Source organism: Coffea arabica, chromosome 5e (assembly GCF_036785885.1).
Source record: "Coffea arabica cultivar ET-39 chromosome 5e, Coffea Arabica ET-39 HiFi, whole genome shotgun sequence".
NCBI lineage: Eukaryota > Viridiplantae > Streptophyta > Magnoliopsida > Gentianales > Rubiaceae > Coffea > Coffea arabica.
Window position 1 is genome coordinate 43179510 of NC_092318.1, and position 18310 is coordinate 43197819.

An 18310-nucleotide genomic window follows, 5' to 3' on the forward strand; every position below is an offset into this window, starting at 1 on the left:
TGGTTCCCTTGTTAATCTTCCTTTTATTAGATGGCCTCCACTAGTGTCACTTGTATTTCTTCCATATTGGATGATCTGCAAGCGCTGGAGAACGATTGTCCAGAATTTCCAGATGGGCAGCAGAAGTACCTGAAACGCATGCTAAGACATCTGAGAACATTTCTTCTGTGTGCGAGAAAATACAGCAACGATCATGTGCAATTACCATTTGACAACAAAAAGAACCAGGCAGATAATCATAATGCAAGCCTAGAAGCTCTGGCAGTTCGGATTGGAGATGCCATTCCCAAGTGGGCAAAGGAGATCCAATCTTCTGATCAGCCCTGGGATGCGGTCGATGATTTAGAAAAAGACATTAAATCCTTCGAACAAGAAATTTGCGAATGGTATGTCTTTTTCTTGGGTTCCTCGTCACGACAGTCCAGTAATTCGGTCGTTCGACAAGATGACCTTATGGAATTCATGGATTCTCTTTTGAGGAATCTAGTGAATTATTGGTCATGGTTGCCGGCACATGAAGAGCATCTAATTGAAGCCCTTGAAGAGAAGCTGTCGTTCATGAAAAACTTCATCCGTTTTGTCACACTGCACGGCGCTGAAAACATAGAATTGGGACCTTTGTTGGTTCACATTGAAGCTGTGGCTATCAATGCAGCACGCCTCTCTTATAAGTTCCAGTTTAAGAAGGGTTTCGGATCGCCCAAGGATATCAAGGAAAGCATTTCGGAACTGCCGCAGAAGATTATTCCTGTTGAACCGCAAGTCCTTGAGACTTGTATCCAGGCCCTGATTGCTTCAAAATTATCAAGACAATCATACGGAGATACAGATGAGCGCATATTGAGAGACTTCTACCATTCTCTCCTGTGTAATCTTTGGGAGAAACTAAAGCATGGTACTTGTCCTGTGATTTTGCGTCAACTGCAAATGTTTTACGAGGGACTAAATTCCTTGAGAATCATTTTGAAGGAGAAGCCAAAGGAGTTCGATGAGAAAGTAAGAGATCCTACTCGAGTCGTGGACTGTTATGGAAGAGATTTTATTTCCCCACTCTCTCTGAATGCAATCAAAGACGCTATACAAGCCAAGGATATGGATCTTGTGTGTTCTGAGTTATTGGAAATAATTAAGCTCATCGATGCAGTAATCACAGAGGAGCGTCCAGAACCATCATCATTCAATTTTCCTAAGACCAATGGACTGGGATTTGTTGATTCCCTTCTAGAAAAGATGATGGATGTGACAAGTTCTGAGGCTGGTTCGATTGCTTTGATCGATCATCCAATTCAAGAAGTCCAGGAAGAACTTGTTTGTTTACGCTCTTTGCTGTGGAAAATTGTGGAGCTGCACAATGAAGATGAGGAGATCCAGGCAATTTGGGATCGTATTGTTGGGGTGGCATATAGGATAGAGTTTCTTATTGACTCCTTAATAACTGGAAATATCTTAGATTCTTCTTCAATGTCCATTCATTCCATTTTAGAAGAAATGAACATCATTAAAGCTGCGGCCTTGAAGATTTGTGATAGTGAAAGACTTGGTGGAAAAGTTAAGGAAGTAACGAAGAGATTCAATCACATGCCACAAGAAGGAAGTAAGCCAATAGTCAATGATGTGGTGGTGGGATTCGAGGATGAGACGGCATCGATAATCAATCAACTCAGAAATGGATCACACCAAGTGAAAATTGTTTCCATTGTGGGCATGCCGGGATGCGGTAAGACAACTTTGGCTAGAAAAGTGTACAATAATTCTTCAGTGAAGTCCCATTTTTATGAGCGTGCTTGGTGTACTGTTTCTCAAATATATCAAAAGAGAAATCTGTTGCTTCAAATTTTGACTTGTATTGAGTCCAAGCTTCCTGAGGAAGTTTTTAAGATGGGTGAAGAAGATCTGGCTCTTCAAGTCAAAAGACGTTTGCTGAAAAACAGATATCTCATTGTTTTGGACGATGTATGGGACATTGATGCATGGAACGGATTGGAAGCCTCATTCCCTGATGATGGAAATGGAAGTAGAGTTATCTTGACAAGTCGGCTCCGTGGTGTTTCTCCGCAAGACAAACTCGACCATGAACCATACTCTCTTCGTCAACTCACTCCTAATGAGACCTGGGATTTGCTAAAAGGGAAGTTATATCCTGGACAAGATTTGGCTTCTCCAGAACTATGTGAAATTCGACAGCAAGTAGTGGAAATGTGTCAAGGACTACCTCTTACGGTTGTCATTCTTGCCGGAATTCTCTCAAGGATGGACCGATATGGTTGGAAAGAAGCTGTGGAAGGTTTAAGTTCAAGGAATGTTTCTAGTACGGAACAATGTACCGCTACATTAGAGCTGAGTTACAAACATTTTCCTGATACTTTGAAGGCATGTTTTCTTTATTTTGGAGCCTTTCCAGAAGACCATGAACACAATACCAAGAGGTTGATTTCTCTATGGGTCGCTGAAGGTTTTGTTCAAAAAACTCAGCTCAAGAGATCAGAGGATGTGGCAAATGATTACCTGATGGAACTTATTAGCAGAAGCTTAGTCATAGTTTCCAAACCGAGATCCATTGATGGGGTCAAAGCTTGTCGCTGTCGCATTCATGATTTGTTATATGAGTTTTGTGTGACAAAAGCCAAAGAAGAAAAGCTTTTGCAGCGGGTACGTAGGTATGATGACTTGTCTGCTCTCACTGTGCCATGCTACCTACGCCGCTTATGCATCGATTCTAAGGTTGAGCACTTTGACAGCTTGAGGTTATTTTCTCCTGCCATACGCAGTCTATTATTATTCAGTCATGATGACAAGAGTAGTTTTGACCTTCGATTCATTTTTCACATCATTAAACTGGTCAAAGTGTTAGATTTGAGCCAAATTTATCTAGGAGGCACTTTTCCTAGAGAACTAGAACGGCTTGTTCACCTGCGGTACTTGGCAATTCTAGGTAATGGCATTCCCGTCCCAGCATCAATAAGTTATCTCACGAACTTGGAAACTTTGATTTGGCGAAATTCTTCAAGTCATTGTTCAGTTTCACTACCAGATACCATATGGAACCTGAAGAAACTAAGGCATTTAGAACTAATTGATGAGTTCGATAAGTATCATTGTTTCTTCTTCCCTAGCGACAATCTTGACAACTCGTCACAGTTGCGTGACTTAGATTTCTTGTCCTGTTTGTCTCTCGATCCTGGGGAAAACATCAGCAACCTGTTGAGAAAGTTTCCAAATATCCGCAAGCTGAGATGCTCTGTCAATCTCGAGCCAGATGTTGAATATCATGTAGCAATGGATAGTCTAAGTCAGTTGGAATCACTCAGTCTGAGTCGCGTCCTATACGGTTATCAGCAATTTCATATAGATTTCCAATTTCCTTTGAGTATTAAAAAGTTGACCCTGTTTTATTTTGGCATGCCGTGGAGAAAAATGGCAGCAATTGGAAATCTGCCAAATCTTGAGGTGCTCAAATTACTCGAGGAAGCCTTTGAGGGGGAAATATGGGAAATGGAAGCAGAGAAGTTCCCTAAAGTTCGTTTCTTGAAATTAGCTTCCTTGAACATTGTGAAGTGGACAGCCTCCTCCGAGTATGAGTACGAGGACCAGGACTATTTTCCTCGTCTCCAGAAGTTAGTGTTGGAAAGCTGTGATGCATTGCAGGAGATCCCTTCTTGTTTGGGAAATAGTTCAACTCTTGAAATAATTGAGGTGTCAAAATGTCCCAACTGTGCCCGTTCATTGGAGGAAATTGAGGATGAGCAAAGAAGCAATGGATATACCGATCTGAAGATCCTTACCTCATAATGGACGATTGATCTTCTCAAGTAAGTTTTTTAAGTCCTTTACTTAATAGTTTTTCTTTTTGGAGGACTGAAGGCTGCAAGATTTTGGAGGAGATCCCTTCTTGTTTGGAAAATATATCAACTCTTGAGATAATTGAGGTGTCTAAATGTCCCAACTGTACCAGTTCATTGGAGAAAATTCAGGAAGAGCAATTAAGCAGGGGAGATACCTGATCTGAAGATCCTTATTTCATGATGGATGACTGATCTTTTCAAGTGTGTTTGGTTTGGTTGGGAAGCCATTTCAGTCTACTTTTCTTTTTTAACCCTTTACTTCTGTACACATACTGGTTATGTTGTATCTGTTGAGCATCAATCAAGATCAAGTTGTTCTTGTTTTCTTTGCAAGTTTCTTGTTGTTCCTGTGAATCTTGTACCCCAAATACCTGATCTGAGTTTGCAAATTTTCCAAGAACTTATTTGTCTTTATTGGTTTGAACTTTGAATTGCAACAATATACTTTTGGGGGATTTCCGGTAGTTAAAAAAAATAACTTTTGATACAAGCACATACCAAAATTCATTGTTGTACAAGATGAAGAAAGAAACCCAAAGTATTTTTTTTTTAAACCCTTCCATCCATCCCTACATTCTTCTTGTTGCCAACTACTAGACTCTAGATTCGAACATTGAACCTGACTTCACTTGAGCATCGTCATAATCCTAAAAGCTCTATTTATTGCTTTAGAAAGATTATGAAACTTTTTGTAAAGTTATTTATTAAACATTTTAAATTGTTCTAAAATTGATATCTTAAAAATCACTGTATAATTTTCAAAATACAAAAGGCCTCCCAAAATAGGTAACATTCAGGGAAAATGTAGAGAACAAGGTATAAGTGGAACATTTTTGAAGAGATTTTAGCATCATTTTTAGGGCCACCCCCAACTTATATAGTTTCACGGGAAATGATAGCACCAAAGATGGACCTGGAAGGGCTCCTCCAAGTCCAGATACTCCCATTCAAAGATTTAGATAATTCTCCTGTTCATCCTTAAATTTCTAAAAATTTTCAAAAAGCCCTTTAAATTTGAATATTTTGGAGCCGCAACTATGTATTTTAGTTTTCAAAAAATCTACTCATTATCTCTACCTCACCCCTGTATACTTTTATTGTGGTTCTACAAGTGAAACACATTACCTAAGGGAGTAGCTAAAAGTGATTTTATAGTATCCAAAAACATAAAAAACAGTACATTCTCTCTCATGCTGCGTTTGGATTCAAAAATTTGATCAATAATTTGAAATTCTCTCAAATTCCTATAATTGTTTAGATTATTTAGTAGGTATTTGAATTTATAAATCACCAATTATTCTAATATTTAATATATATATTAATAATTGGTGAATCACAAAGTCAAATGCTTCTTAATCAATCCAAATAACTAAAGTGATTTGGGTGAATTTCAAATCCTTTATTAAATTCGTCAATCCATACAAAGCCCTAAAGTTTTTTCACGACACTATTGCATTGAAAACAGCTTTGCAAGTGAGCTAACAAACAATAAACAAAAAATTGTGCAAATAATAAATTTATTCTGGTAGTTTCAAAGAAATTGGATGGCAAAGAACTACTTCAATATTTGTAAAATGATTCGAACTCGACAGAATTCAAAAATCCAATTCAAAATGCCTTTGTGCTATCAATGCTGAGTATGTTAGAGGCAAACTACCAATTTATAATTTAAAAAATATACACAAATACCTGGGTTGAAGATTCAAAAACATTTTCATCTTAATTTAACATAATATATAGTGATGCATTTCCTCTTAATTGTGGTATGCTGATAACAAAATTAAAGTAACCAAACTTGGAAAACTTACATAAGCAAAGTTTAGGTAACCCCAAATGCAGCAAAATGTTTGAAACAATGAGGAAGTATGATTATGTAGTCACTAATTAAAAAGGTTCATAATCTATGCTATCCCTGTCCATCTTGTAATCAATCTGAGACTAGAAATTCAGCTACCAAAACATGGTACAATGTAATTCTTAATGGGACTAGTAAATTGAAGGAAACAAAGAAATCATCTAGCAAACGCACTAAATATGCAATGAAATCATTTGATGCTAATATCACTTAATCCACCAAACCATCCAGGCTCCACATCTGCTCGAAAGTTGACTCTAGAGGGTGGTTGTGAAGCAAGTAGAGCCTCCTTAATGTTGTTTAGGATTCCTTTGTCATAGGGGTTTCCAGAGCTCACATACTTTTGGTGAAAATGCTCATAAGATGTCTGCACAAGGCATAATATAGAAATTGCATCATAATTTGTTTAAGCAGCTATTTAGACTGGCCTTCCCCTTCTATGTTTATATGCAAAAGCAGAAATTTCCTCAAAGCTGTGCACTTTAAATAATTGTTGTACCAAAAATTCAGTACTGTTCTCAAAAGAATTTCCCGTTAATTAATATATTTGACATACATGAAATACAATCATGCAAGAAAAATATGCATGAATTCAACTTTGAGATCAACCGTGATGATACTAGTACTGTTGGCATAAATGAAAGTATAGAGGGCAAACCTGGTTTATAGCAATTAGATAAACATGATAACAAGAAAAGCCAGCAAGAAAACACATGGCTACAAAACTGAATAATGTCAATGCCACAGTCTCCGGGTCATTTCTTAGCAATCCAATCACCCCGTTGCCGTCTCCGGGCAATTTGTGATGTAGTGATTTGCATGAAAAGATAAACATGAAGGCAAACAAGAGCAGTCCTGTCAATAGAAATGTTACATGAAGCCGATAATTCCTCTGCATTTTGAAAGAAAAAAATTAGAAAGTTATAGTTAGTAAACTAATTTTAATGCCAGAAGGACTTGCAGGCTTGTGATCATACATACCAGTCCCACACAATGCCCGATCCAGGTGCAATGGTGATCGAATTGTTGGATGCAATTGTTACAAGTTGCACAATGACAGGTTCTTGGTGGACGATAAATGTTACAAATGTTACAATACTTCAACTTCACCTCTATCCCATTTATGACAACTACCCTTGATCTCCTTCTGCGTTTACCAGCATCAATTGTTCCTAGATCATTTCTAGGAATTATACCAGGATCAATGGTACTGACAAATACCAAGCTCACAAGAACCTGCATTGAGGGCAATATATAGTTACATAAGGGCATTCGGTTACGTTCACAACTTTCTCATACAAGTGTGTGTGTTTGTGTGTGTGAAATTTAGTTTAGAACTAACAATTGTTGTCAAAATTGAAGATGTTACGATGATGGCCGGATTCCTTATATCACTTGCAACATGAACCGCAAATGTCCAACTTGATAGACTAATAGCAATGGCAGTTAAAATCAGCCCTTTTGGATCCGGACCACAAATCAGTCTCCCCTTGAAAAAGAATACCTATATTCAGAATGAGACGTCCAACATCAAATCCTCCTCCTTTTTTTTTTTGCGTAAGCATCAAATCCTCCATTTCTTCTTTGATTTAAACCAATAAACTAAAAGCTTTATCAGGATTCAGCATAGTACAATGATAAGAAATAGCTTTGGAACGTAAAGCAAGAGCAAATGGAGGATTACATTGTTTCCAGGCCAAAAATGGTAAACTCTTGCTTGTTCAATTTCGTGGCCACCTCGACAAAATCGAAAAGATTTTTCTTGAACCACCCTTTTGAATCCAATTATTTTCTCCCAAAGAGAAGAAAGCAATTGCTTGCTTTTTGCTTGAAGACTAACTTCAGAATTCTTATCTACCTTCTTTCCTGATGACATAGTACTTTCTGTAGGTTGATCAATTTCTAATGAGGCAGAATTATCGATAGCTTGAGCGACTGAAGAATTTACGCTGCCGTCTTTCTCTTCACTCGCCATCCACTCCATTCTCTCTTGCTTCTACTATCTAGACTCAAATTAAGAACTTCAATTGGCAGATGATAACCAACCCGGTTGAAACTTGTGACTGGAAAAGATATTTCAGAAAGCGGTTACTATTTTTGTGTCCATTAGGTCCAAGCCATCGGGTTAAAGCGTGCACGCACTACCCGGATGCAATATAAAGCAAAACAAGCCTGTCAAATTGGGCTCGGGGAGGAACCCACTGAAATGGATGGGTCAGCGGATTCCCAATGGATGCTAGATTGAACCAGTAGATCACTATAATAAGGGTGTGTTTGGACGTGAATATTTGAAATAATTATTATAGTAATTTTTGTGATATGATGTATGTGATATAAAAAGATAATTGAAAAGATAAAAATATATGTTAAAAAATGTGTTTATGATGTAAGCAAATAATTTTTTAAGGAATAGACACACCAATAGTTTTTAATACAAGACATGTCGTATGACATCACAAAATAATGTTTTTATAGAATGCTAATAATTGCGAGAGTTGTGACAAATAAAAATGTAATTAGTAATCTACCCATCCTTAGTTTTATTATGAATCTTGTTAGTTAAGAAGTTATGATTATACAATGTCATTCAAAGTGATCTTTGTTTTGAGAATTAATTGTTGTAATATTTCATTTTGTTAATATATTTCTAATTTGTAAAATAGATTTTGAGGAGCAACAAGTTTTAGTAAAAATTTCCAAATGAGTATTTGTAAAGTGTGTGTGTTTTAGGAAAGGCACGAGTGTCCACCAACACCACTGAAGTGTCCACCAACACCAAGTCACCAACGCCTAGATAGTTCCCAGTAGGAAAGGCATGAGCAAAACTTTTCTCAACAATGGAATACTGCAATTCGCCGATTGTTGCACCAGACTCAACCCAAGCACTATTTCCTTCAATATCAACGCTAATTGACTTGAGATTTCTCATATCAAGCATGATGAATGGAACTTCAGACTTATAGGATGTGCCCTCGAAATCATGGCCGCCACTTCGAATCCTCATTTGTACTCCATCTCGTTTGCAACATATGACTGTTGCTTCAACGTGATATATAGTATTCTAGAGGAGTGATTATTTGATAGATTACAATTTTATCATTTATTTTATAATTAATTTCCCTATTACCTGACCCGATGTGGATTAATTGTCAAATTCTACTCACTTTTAGAAATTTACATTTATTACAAAGAGTAGAATGAAAATACGATAACAAGTGCCAATTTGACAGTCACTAGGAAAGGAGTTCAAGTAGCAACCCTTATTCCAGGGGCATTTTTGGGAGTAGGGGAACTTTTCCCCTTTTGATAATTGCCGAAGAGAGAAGAGACGGAAGAAGACCTGGAGCCTCCCTTTGCTTCCCATGAAAATTAGATAGGAATAGATAGAAAAAAGAGGAGACTACTTTAGCTTCAGAACTTTGACTTTTCTTTTGGTCTCTTAGTAGCTTTTCTTCTCGCATGTCAGGAGCAATTGGAAGACTTAATCACTCTCTGTAGTTTACGTTTTCTTTGATTAATCAAACGAATTGAGCTTTCTCAATCGGAGGACAATGGCCGCTACTTTCTCTACAGCTTTGTGTGGGTTTTTCTTATCAAGGATGAACTAAATCCCTTTTTCTAGTCAAGAAACAACAGGTGCTTTGGTTCGTCTAAAAATTGTGAGATCGATTTAATTTTATCTTTTCCTCTTATTTATTGGTATTCGCATATTCTCCGCTTGCAGCGCTTATGGTTGTTTAATTGATTGATTATCATGGATCGGGATAGTGAATTGATTTAGTAACCTATTGTCAATTAGGGCATTAAATTCGTAATTATTTAATTGCTTTGAAATAGTGACAACTGACATGATTGGATTTGTGTCAGGAGAATACGCGGGCTAATTTAAAATAACTCTGGTAATGTGTTATTTGGTTAGAATAGGACTTCTCTAATACATAAGACAATTGGGGAATTAAATCTTACGGGCGTACCTAGGATTATTTCTCAATTAGAGCAGTGATTAACTGGCGTACCTTAATGACCGACACAGTAAGGAGAGGTTGATTGTCATCGCTTGTTTTGCAGTTATAACCTATTTATTAGTAAATAATTGAAGTTGCCGTTGCATCGATGATCAATTAGATGAACCATTGCTGAATTTATTACTCTGATTTTAGTGAATTGTCGTTTAATTCTTAGTTAGCTATTTGTTTTTTTTCGAACTGTCTTAATTGGCATCTTTTATACAAAATCACCCTCTTGTTACTTTGAATTTCAAAAGAGACAAATACCCCTAGTCTCTGAAGAGACGACCCTACTTGCCCTTTATACAAATCAATAAATCCTCGTGAATAAGTAATCCCATTCTGGTATATCGGATTAAGCAAACTCTTCGGGAACAGGGTGAATCAAGTAACCCATTGCACACCTAGAGTCCCTACTCCAGTACTTAGAATCGGGTTCTGATTACTTTAATTGGCAACTAGGTTTATTTTTATTATTGCACAGGCATCGACAACCTGTCATTATTGCCAAAGGTTTTGTTTTTTCCTTCATACAGAGAACATAAGATTTTGGATTGAAGATTCGACGATGGGTAAATAAGAAGAGTTGTTGGGGAGATAAAAGAACATTCAGAACTGAGATGTTTGATGACATGAAGCTATCAGGAATCGAACTTGAGTATGATGATGGAATTAGTAAGGAAAACAAGGCAGTGAATAACAGAACTTTAGACATTTCTGTCACCATTTCTGTGATATTCTGAACTATGATTCCCCTCAGACACAATGTAGACTTAAAAAAACTATGAATTGCTCGTCTTATTTATATCCATTACAATTGACCGGGACTGACTGTCATATAAATAAAGAAATACATGCAAAGTTGGTCTGCAGGCCTGCTTTAAAAAAAAAAAAGAAGCTGTATTCTCTCTCTTGCATTGTAAGAAATCGTGATTGTAAGACTTATTCTCAAGTGAAGACACTGGCTAGCTCTGAATATGCAGTTCTGGTCATATAAGATTTTTTGCATTCCCAATCTTGTATCAATTAAATATACGAGTCTGCCTAGTTAATAAAATTTTGTTAATTTGGGGCTCTCTTATCTTGTCAATTTGGGACAAAAATTTTGGTAGTTTTAATCTCAATAACTAGGCAGACTTGTTCTTTGCTCAAAACATATATACCGTCAAGGTTTTTTTTTGGAATGTCTATTACGAAAAAGCCATTTATTTTGTCCTTCTTTCAGGGTTGCCTCCAGCAATAAAGAGTCAAACGTCGAACTTGTAGAACCTTTGATGTAGTCTCACCAAGGAACCATTCATTTTAAGGTTAATATCTATTATTGTCTCATTTAATTTAGATTAATAGCTTTTATGTGATCTTGTCAACTCACATTATGTTGCTTGATTTTCTTGCATGCAAAATTCCATGACCAATCTGTCATTAAATACGTACATTACTAGTTACCAACTCAGTTCACCTTTAGAATAAGTGTCATTTGCTTCAAAGTCTTTCATGTTGGCTTATGCTAAATAAGCCTTAAAAATGTACAAAATCTGAATTAGAATGTGTTTGAAAGCATGATGATTAAGTGGTTTCAATATGACATCTATCCCTCATTCTTTGTTTTGGTTCTTCAGTTACATGCACTTAGGACACAACACAAAGAATAAGCCAATTTTATTTTGTCCCATAAAAGTAGTAAATTCTCTATGCTAAAGTATCAGCAACTTATAAGATTAAGTTTAAATACTGAATTGAATTATAAAACAAGGCCTAAATGGTTTCAATATGACATCAATCCCTCATTCTTTGTTTTGGTTCTTTAGTTACATGCACTTTAGGATACAACACAAAGAATGTAAGCCAATTTTATTTTGTCCCGTAAAAGTTGTAAATTATCTATGCTACAACTTAGAAGATAAAAGAGAATGCTAGAATTTTATACTAACCCCTAATTTTTGTATCTTTATTGTGTACCTTTAGCGTATAGAATAGAAAATTTCGGTCACTTCCTTACAAAAAGGTCGTATGTTCAAATCCAATTGTCAATATAAGAATGTGTTGGTAGACAATATGTACCTGTACGGTTGTGTTAGTGGGTAATCTGTAAGAATCCCTGTAAACAATCCATGATTTTAGAAACATGTCCTAACCCGTGGTGTTGATTAAAGCCAACCCCATCCAAACTTTTTGCTACCAAATTTTTTTTTTTTTATTTACTTGAATTCTCCTACTTTGCCTTTGGGAAGCAACAAATTATATCCACTTAAATGGATTTGGATGATCCAAATAAATTCAATGGTTTTAAATAGACAACCATCTAAACCCAATTATGTTGGTGGCTTTAAATGGATTATCCATATCATCCATATATATCCACTTAATTTAAAAAAGAGAAAAAACACATTGTGATTGCAAATATTTATAAAAAAAGTGGGATGGAATTTTGTGGGTCCACGTATTATTTACTTCATAACTTCCTTATATGCCAAGTTGTCAATAGCATTAATTGCATTTTATTCACTTCTAGTTCTTAGACTTCTTCCATCCTTTTCAAAATTGTATTTTAGTCTCTACACTTTTTTTTTAATTAAACTCTTATATAGTAATGACAGCAAACTTGCACATTCTAAAGTAAAGAAAAACAAGAATGTATCATACAGTGTGAAAGTAATTTTTTATTTTTTATTCTTTTATTTATAAAAAGATTTTTCTAACGAGTGTCCCTGCGACATTGGTTCAGATATATAAATGACACCTTCTTTTTTTTTTTTTTTAATAAGTGGAAGATCTTGAATCTATGACCTCCTACTTATAATCCTTCTCCCTTTATCATCCAACCCAACCCTAAAAAAAAAAACACCTAATTTACTAAGTAAATATAAGGTAGCTTGTATATCAATATTATAATAACGAGTTTCATACATTTCTAGGTACTATGTGCTCATGTGATGAAAATATTTTATTTATCAAATAATATAAGACCTTTTATTGGAACTCTATTTTTATTCAAGGCATCCCTCTTGAACAGAGTGCAAAAAATTGGAAAAATAAACTTCCTTCCATTGTAAAGCCATATTCAATTCACCCAAAAGTTATAATAATGTAGCCAAGTTAGTATTTGTTCATTACTTTACGAGATGATACTTTAAGTAATGATTTAAGGTTAAATTGACCACGGTAGTTACATTTTCTTAGAACTAAAATAATTTAAAACTGCTTTTATGAAGAATAAAATGGAGTAATAGCACAAGCATTTGTTATTACCAAAGTTTTCTTGGTGATTTAAGGATAGAATTTGGGGGATCTATATCTTTTTGGAAAAAAACATTTGGATCTTAAATTTAGGATTTGGGAAAGTAAATGGATAAATGGATGGATCATGGTTTTACACTATCCATTTAAATGACATCCATTTATTAAATGGTTTTAATTGGATTGGATCAATTTGATCCACTATCCATTTAACTAAAACTATTTATCGACCATATATCCATTTTGCCACTTTTATATCTCACTATGTATTAACATGAAATCTTATTTACCATAATATATTAGTCAATAGCGTACCGTGTCAGTTTACATTTAGAATTTCATTTCTTCAACTTGTAAAGTTTGCCTGGAAAATTTATTAAAAAAAAAAGAACAATATTGTCATTGTTTCTGATACCAATTTTAGTCGCAACGGATCTTCTGTCCCACACCCTGTGCCATTCTCTGTCCCACTTTTTATTATATTGATATTTCTCCTTCATAAACATCATGTTTTAGCTCTTTTTTGTTTCCTTATGATCCAATAACTATAAATTCAGTAATACACAAAATTTAACAAACTCAAAAAATCAAAATGTATAAAAATGAGATTTTTTATGAATTTTCTGCTACATTTTTAATTTTCTATTATATATTACTTTTTTGAATCTGTTGTATTTATTTTTTACTGAATTTATAGTTATTGGATCATAAGGAAACAAAAAAGAGCTAAAACATGATATTTATGAAGGAGAAATAACAATATAGTAAAAAGTGGGACAGAGAATGGCACAGGGTGTGGGACAGAAGATCCGTTGCGAATTTGAGTGGCGTGATCTGTCAATAATCTTTTGTCTCTATAACTTTTGAATATAACCGACGGTCGTGCTTCAGGCCGGCCGCTGCTGGCGCCTCCACTTGCGACAATTTGTCTTCTTCATTAGTAATGGGACAACAATGATATAAACTATAAAGGCACTCAAATAAAATAAAGGCATTCAAATAAAATAAAGGTAGTAAAACCGGTCGTCAATTTCAAGATAGCTAAACTAAACACAGGTTTGTATAGGAGTTAATCAAGATTTTAGTACTATACCAAACGGGATTTGGTGTAGTGAAGCAGAAAGATGATAGAACGCGTAGGCTTTGTAAGGAGTAATTGCAAAATCCTCAGCTTCTTCCTTCTCTTAATACTAGACTAGATGTACACGAATGGAGTAAATAATTTTATCTTTCATAATTTCGCATCTTTCAATGGAAGTACTCATTCATAGGTGAACAATCTTGGATACAAATTTTGAATCCTTTGAGAAAATGGAGAGTCTGAAAGGAAATGCGCATGCTAAACAAATATTGAGATCAAGGCATCTAAGCTGAATTCTGGTCCGGATACAAGCTTTCAAGGAAACTTTCACATTAACCAATGAAATTAAAATTGAGTGCAGGCGCAAGGTCTCTTTCAATCAGAATAATTGCTTGACAATAGTCTGATTACTGTAATAAAAAATTTATTAGGTTGCAAACTGATAATATATATAAAAAGGATTCAATATTGACGTATTGTCATTGTTGTGAGACCACTTTTCTTGGTTTAATCTATCAATGATCTTGTCTGCATAATTTTTTGAAATAATCTACAATTCTGCTTCAGGCCGGCTGCTGCTGCACTTGCACTTGCACTTGCGAAGATGTCAGTCACAGTCATTAGTTGGCCTGCAAATATAGATGTCACCGAGTCATGATATTAACCAGCTACGTGCGCACATCAGGAGTACTATCACTATGTATATATGCGATCTAGATAATTTTTTTTTTTGATAAACGATATAATATCATACAATGAAATATGCACTAATGTGGCAGAAAATACTTTAATTATATCACAGATATAATAAATCTGAAGAATCACTACATTGTGAAACTCAACAAAGTTGAAATTTAGAATATTTATGTGTGCCAACGCTATCTGATTTACTATCCAACTGGTTTAAACTCAAATTGGATGCTGAGATCTAATAAAATGACCTAAGAAATTCCAATGATCTAGAAAAATTCACCCTAAAGTTGATGAAACATATGAAAGTATTCATGTTAAAACATCAATAAATAGATTAACACGAAATGTTCACTAATTAACTATTCATTAGGGATTAGTACCACCTAATTTTTTTCATTTACATGTCCAAAAATCCAAAAAGATTCATCAGATAGCACTCGTCAATGTGTCAAGAATAGGACCAAAAAGAAATACAAGCTTTCATATAAAATACCAGTATAACCCTAGTTTCCCTCAATAAGAAAAATAGTTCAGTTATAAAGGGGTTTCAGGGTAGGTTTGTACAGGAGATATAAATAAGGGTGTTTGCTTGTAATTAACCAAGAATATTGTGTTACATAAGCTGCGGAACGGTAAGATTTTGTACATAGTCATACCATAAAACAGAAATATTGTTCCAAAATTTACATAATTTTAGTGTTCATTTGACATGAACTTTAACAAAATGCCAAGGAATTGGAAAAAATTGACAATTTTGGCCATAGGTTACTGAGCTAATTTCTCCTCATGTTGAACTTGAATCTCAAAGTTCTTTCTCTGCTAAATGATTTTAAGAAGCTAGAAAATGCTAAGCATGTTATCTCATCAGCCCGGACAACTCAATTAAGATTTTGAATAGATTTAGTAACCAATGGAGCACTTTACCCTAGTTTTAGATATCAACTTCATGTTTCCAACACCTCCCCCACCCCCCACCCCCCCCAAAAAAAACAAAAAATGTTATGATTAAGTTCTCAAACCACTTGAACAATGATTTACACACATGTTAATTAAAATTTTCTTATGTGACTTAAAACATCCCAAAAGATTTTGTCTCGTAACATTTAGAATTGTGTCCGTAATAGACCAAAAAGCAATGGAGACTTTCAGATAAATTATTAGTATAGGCGGTGTTGCCTCGACAAGAAAAACAGGTAAGAAGGGTGTTGAATGTTGAGATTCTGAAGACAAGCTTCAAATGTCCAAATGTCTGAATGATACGTCTAACTGGCTATGAATGCAGACCATACATAAGTTAATAACAATAAGGCTCAAAAAAATAACAATAAAGAAAAAAAAATGTTCCATGCCCCCGTCCCTCCCAATATCAAACGTGTTATCTTGTTTTATTTTTCTCTTTATCTTTTACTATTACTATTACTATATTAAAAGTATGACGAGATTTGGCATTATAAGTTGCAAGCACTTTTTTATCTTAATTTATGATGTTTCCATATTACCCCAAGTTATTGTATTTTAATTGTGGTAATAATTAAAATATGAAACATTCCAAATGAATATATCTCAACAATAATGGTAATTAAAATGAAAAACTCCCTGTTAAAACTATTTAGCGACCCATACATTTCATCTCCAATTTTTATGTGCATAAAGGTTTCTTATTCGAAACAATTTCTTACTCATAATAGTTTGACCAATTTCATTAACCACAATTTGAAGATTGTAAAAAAATATTAGTATAAAAAAAATAGATGCTCTTAGAACAAAAGAGAATAAGAAAAGAGTCCATATTCATTTGGAGAATCCTGATATGCATATCATGAGACAGGTACATAATTATGTGTCTTCTATCAGTATAAAGAAATACTAAAAGAAAAGCAAAAATAAAAGAATCCAACTATTTCTATCAATTGAAACTAAATAGCCATTTTAAGATAATTAAGCTGTATAAATCATTATATTCTTATCAACCACAATAACACTTAGAAAAAACGTCAATAATTCAAATTCAACGATGCACCTCATATTATTCAATTCAAATTCACAGAATTTTTTGTGAAAAGTTCAACTGGAAAGATATAAAGTAAAATGTTCATGCGAAGTTGGATATGAGCACGATTCATATATTTTATTCTTAAATAATTAATTCATTCTAACTATACAATTGCATTTCATTTGTCTTAGCAAGGGAAAATAATATTTAAAATGTTCATACAATTTTTTTTATTTCTTAAAATTTATTGATTTCATCATAAACTTAACTTTGGGGTTTATTTTTAAGTAAGAAAAGGCACGTCTAGACTCTGGTTCATAAACGAGCTTTCCAAAAGGGTAAAGAAAGGGGTGAGTGTGGTGAAAATTATTAGAATGACAAAATCTAACTAATCAATTTATTTATTCTAATACCTCTTTCGAAATTGATTTTACGATTTAAGTCTTTATTTTACTAACAATTATGAATTCTATTTACTAGGCTCACACTTGACATGTATGCATATATTTCCTGTTTAGCAAATTTTTTTTGTACAATATTTTTAAAAAATAATATTATGATTTTATGGTAAAAATATTGTGAGTATACAACAACTTTGGTGAAAAATAACCGAATTAGGAATTATTTATCAAAGCTGAATCCATAATTTACCGAAAAGATCAACATAAATTAAAAAAAAGAAAACTCAAAATAAATTCAAAAATAATTGATCAAAGAGTTCATATTTAGATGGACTTTGGAATAATAATTGGTTAATGAAAATATGACATGTTTTATTATCAGGTAAACAATCAAATTTCACAAATATATATATATATATATATATATATATATATAAAAGACATGTTATATTTGGGTTAATATAATCACGTGCAAAGTACGCGAACTATTACTAGTTTATTAAATGGATTGTTGATTGAATTCTTGTTGTTAATCTCAAAATTAAATTAAAGTCCTACTTCATTGACATAAGCAATTATAAATTTGGCAGTATGGTGTGATTAACCCGGTTGCGAAATTAGTGCCGCTAGATGTATTAAAAGATTGTTAAGAGCGTAATTAATGTTGTATTATTCAAACATTTGGACTAATGACTAAGGGAAGTGCAATGGAGTCGTTTTCTATAATTTTTTTAAAAATAATCCAAGAAATGTCCATTGACTATTTGTCCTTTCTTTTCTATATACTAGCAATCTATCACCAGAGCAAGAGAAGAGCACTCGATTGTGAGGTTTTGCAGTTCTTATCTCCTTTCACATTTGAGAGTTGTCTCATCTCTAAATTGAGATCTCTGCTGGTTCTCTTATTAATCTTTGATTAGATGGCCTCCAATACTATAGTATTACTTGCATTTCTTCCGCTTTGGATCGGATGCTTTCCGTCCAATTTTTAATTTAGTTGAAATCACAAGGAGTTATGATGTAGGTTTTTAAATCAAAAAGAATTAAATTAAACGTTTGACAAAACACAAGAAGTTTTTTATATTTTACCCTTTTAATTTTGATTGAGATATGTGATTCCTCTGTTTTCCCAGACAATAAATATATTAAAACTTTATCATCTTATTATATTAATAGGTTTTAAATTATAGAAATTACATAG

General features: G+C 34.0%; 2 protein-coding genes across 2 annotated transcripts; one reads left to right on the plus strand and one right to left on the minus strand.

Moving 5' to 3' along the window:
- The first annotated feature begins 30 nt into the window (after positions 1–30).
- LOC113688568 (putative late blight resistance protein homolog R1A-3) lies at positions 31–3789 on the plus strand. Its single transcript, XM_027206427.2, has one exon. The coding sequence runs from the start codon at positions 31–33 to the stop codon at positions 3787–3789; it is 3759 nt and encodes a 1252-aa protein (XP_027062228.1).
- A 1903-nt stretch (positions 3790–5692) lies between these two features.
- Positions 5693–7672, minus strand: LOC113687428 (probable protein S-acyltransferase 7). Its single transcript, XM_072049734.1, has 5 exons — positions 7382–7672; positions 7040–7201; positions 6679–6933; positions 6356–6589; positions 5693–6064 (listed from the first exon to the last, which is right to left on the minus strand). Exons 1-5 carry the CDS (start codon positions 7670–7672, stop codon positions 5888–5890), a joined length of 1119 nt encoding a protein of 372 aa, XP_071905835.1. The 3' UTR covers positions 5693–5887.
- Between the last annotated feature and the right edge of the window lie 10638 nt (positions 7673–18310).

Coding starts and splice junctions, on each gene's coding strand:
- LOC113688568 (XM_027206427.2), top strand. CDS start 31: ATGGCCTCCACTAGTGTCACTTGTATTTCTTCCATATTGGATGATCTG.
- LOC113687428 (XM_072049734.1), bottom strand. CDS start 7,672: ATGGCGAGTGAAGAGAAAGACGGCAGCGTAAATTCTTCAGTCGCTCAA. Junction 7,202..7,381: donor ATTTTTGGCCTGGAAACAAT/GTAATCCTCCAT, acceptor TTCTGAATATAG/GTATTCTTTTTCAAGGGGAG. Junction 6,590..6,678: donor TCGGGCATTGTGTGGGACTG/GTATGTATGATC, acceptor TTCAAAATGCAG/AGGAATTATCGGCTTCATGT.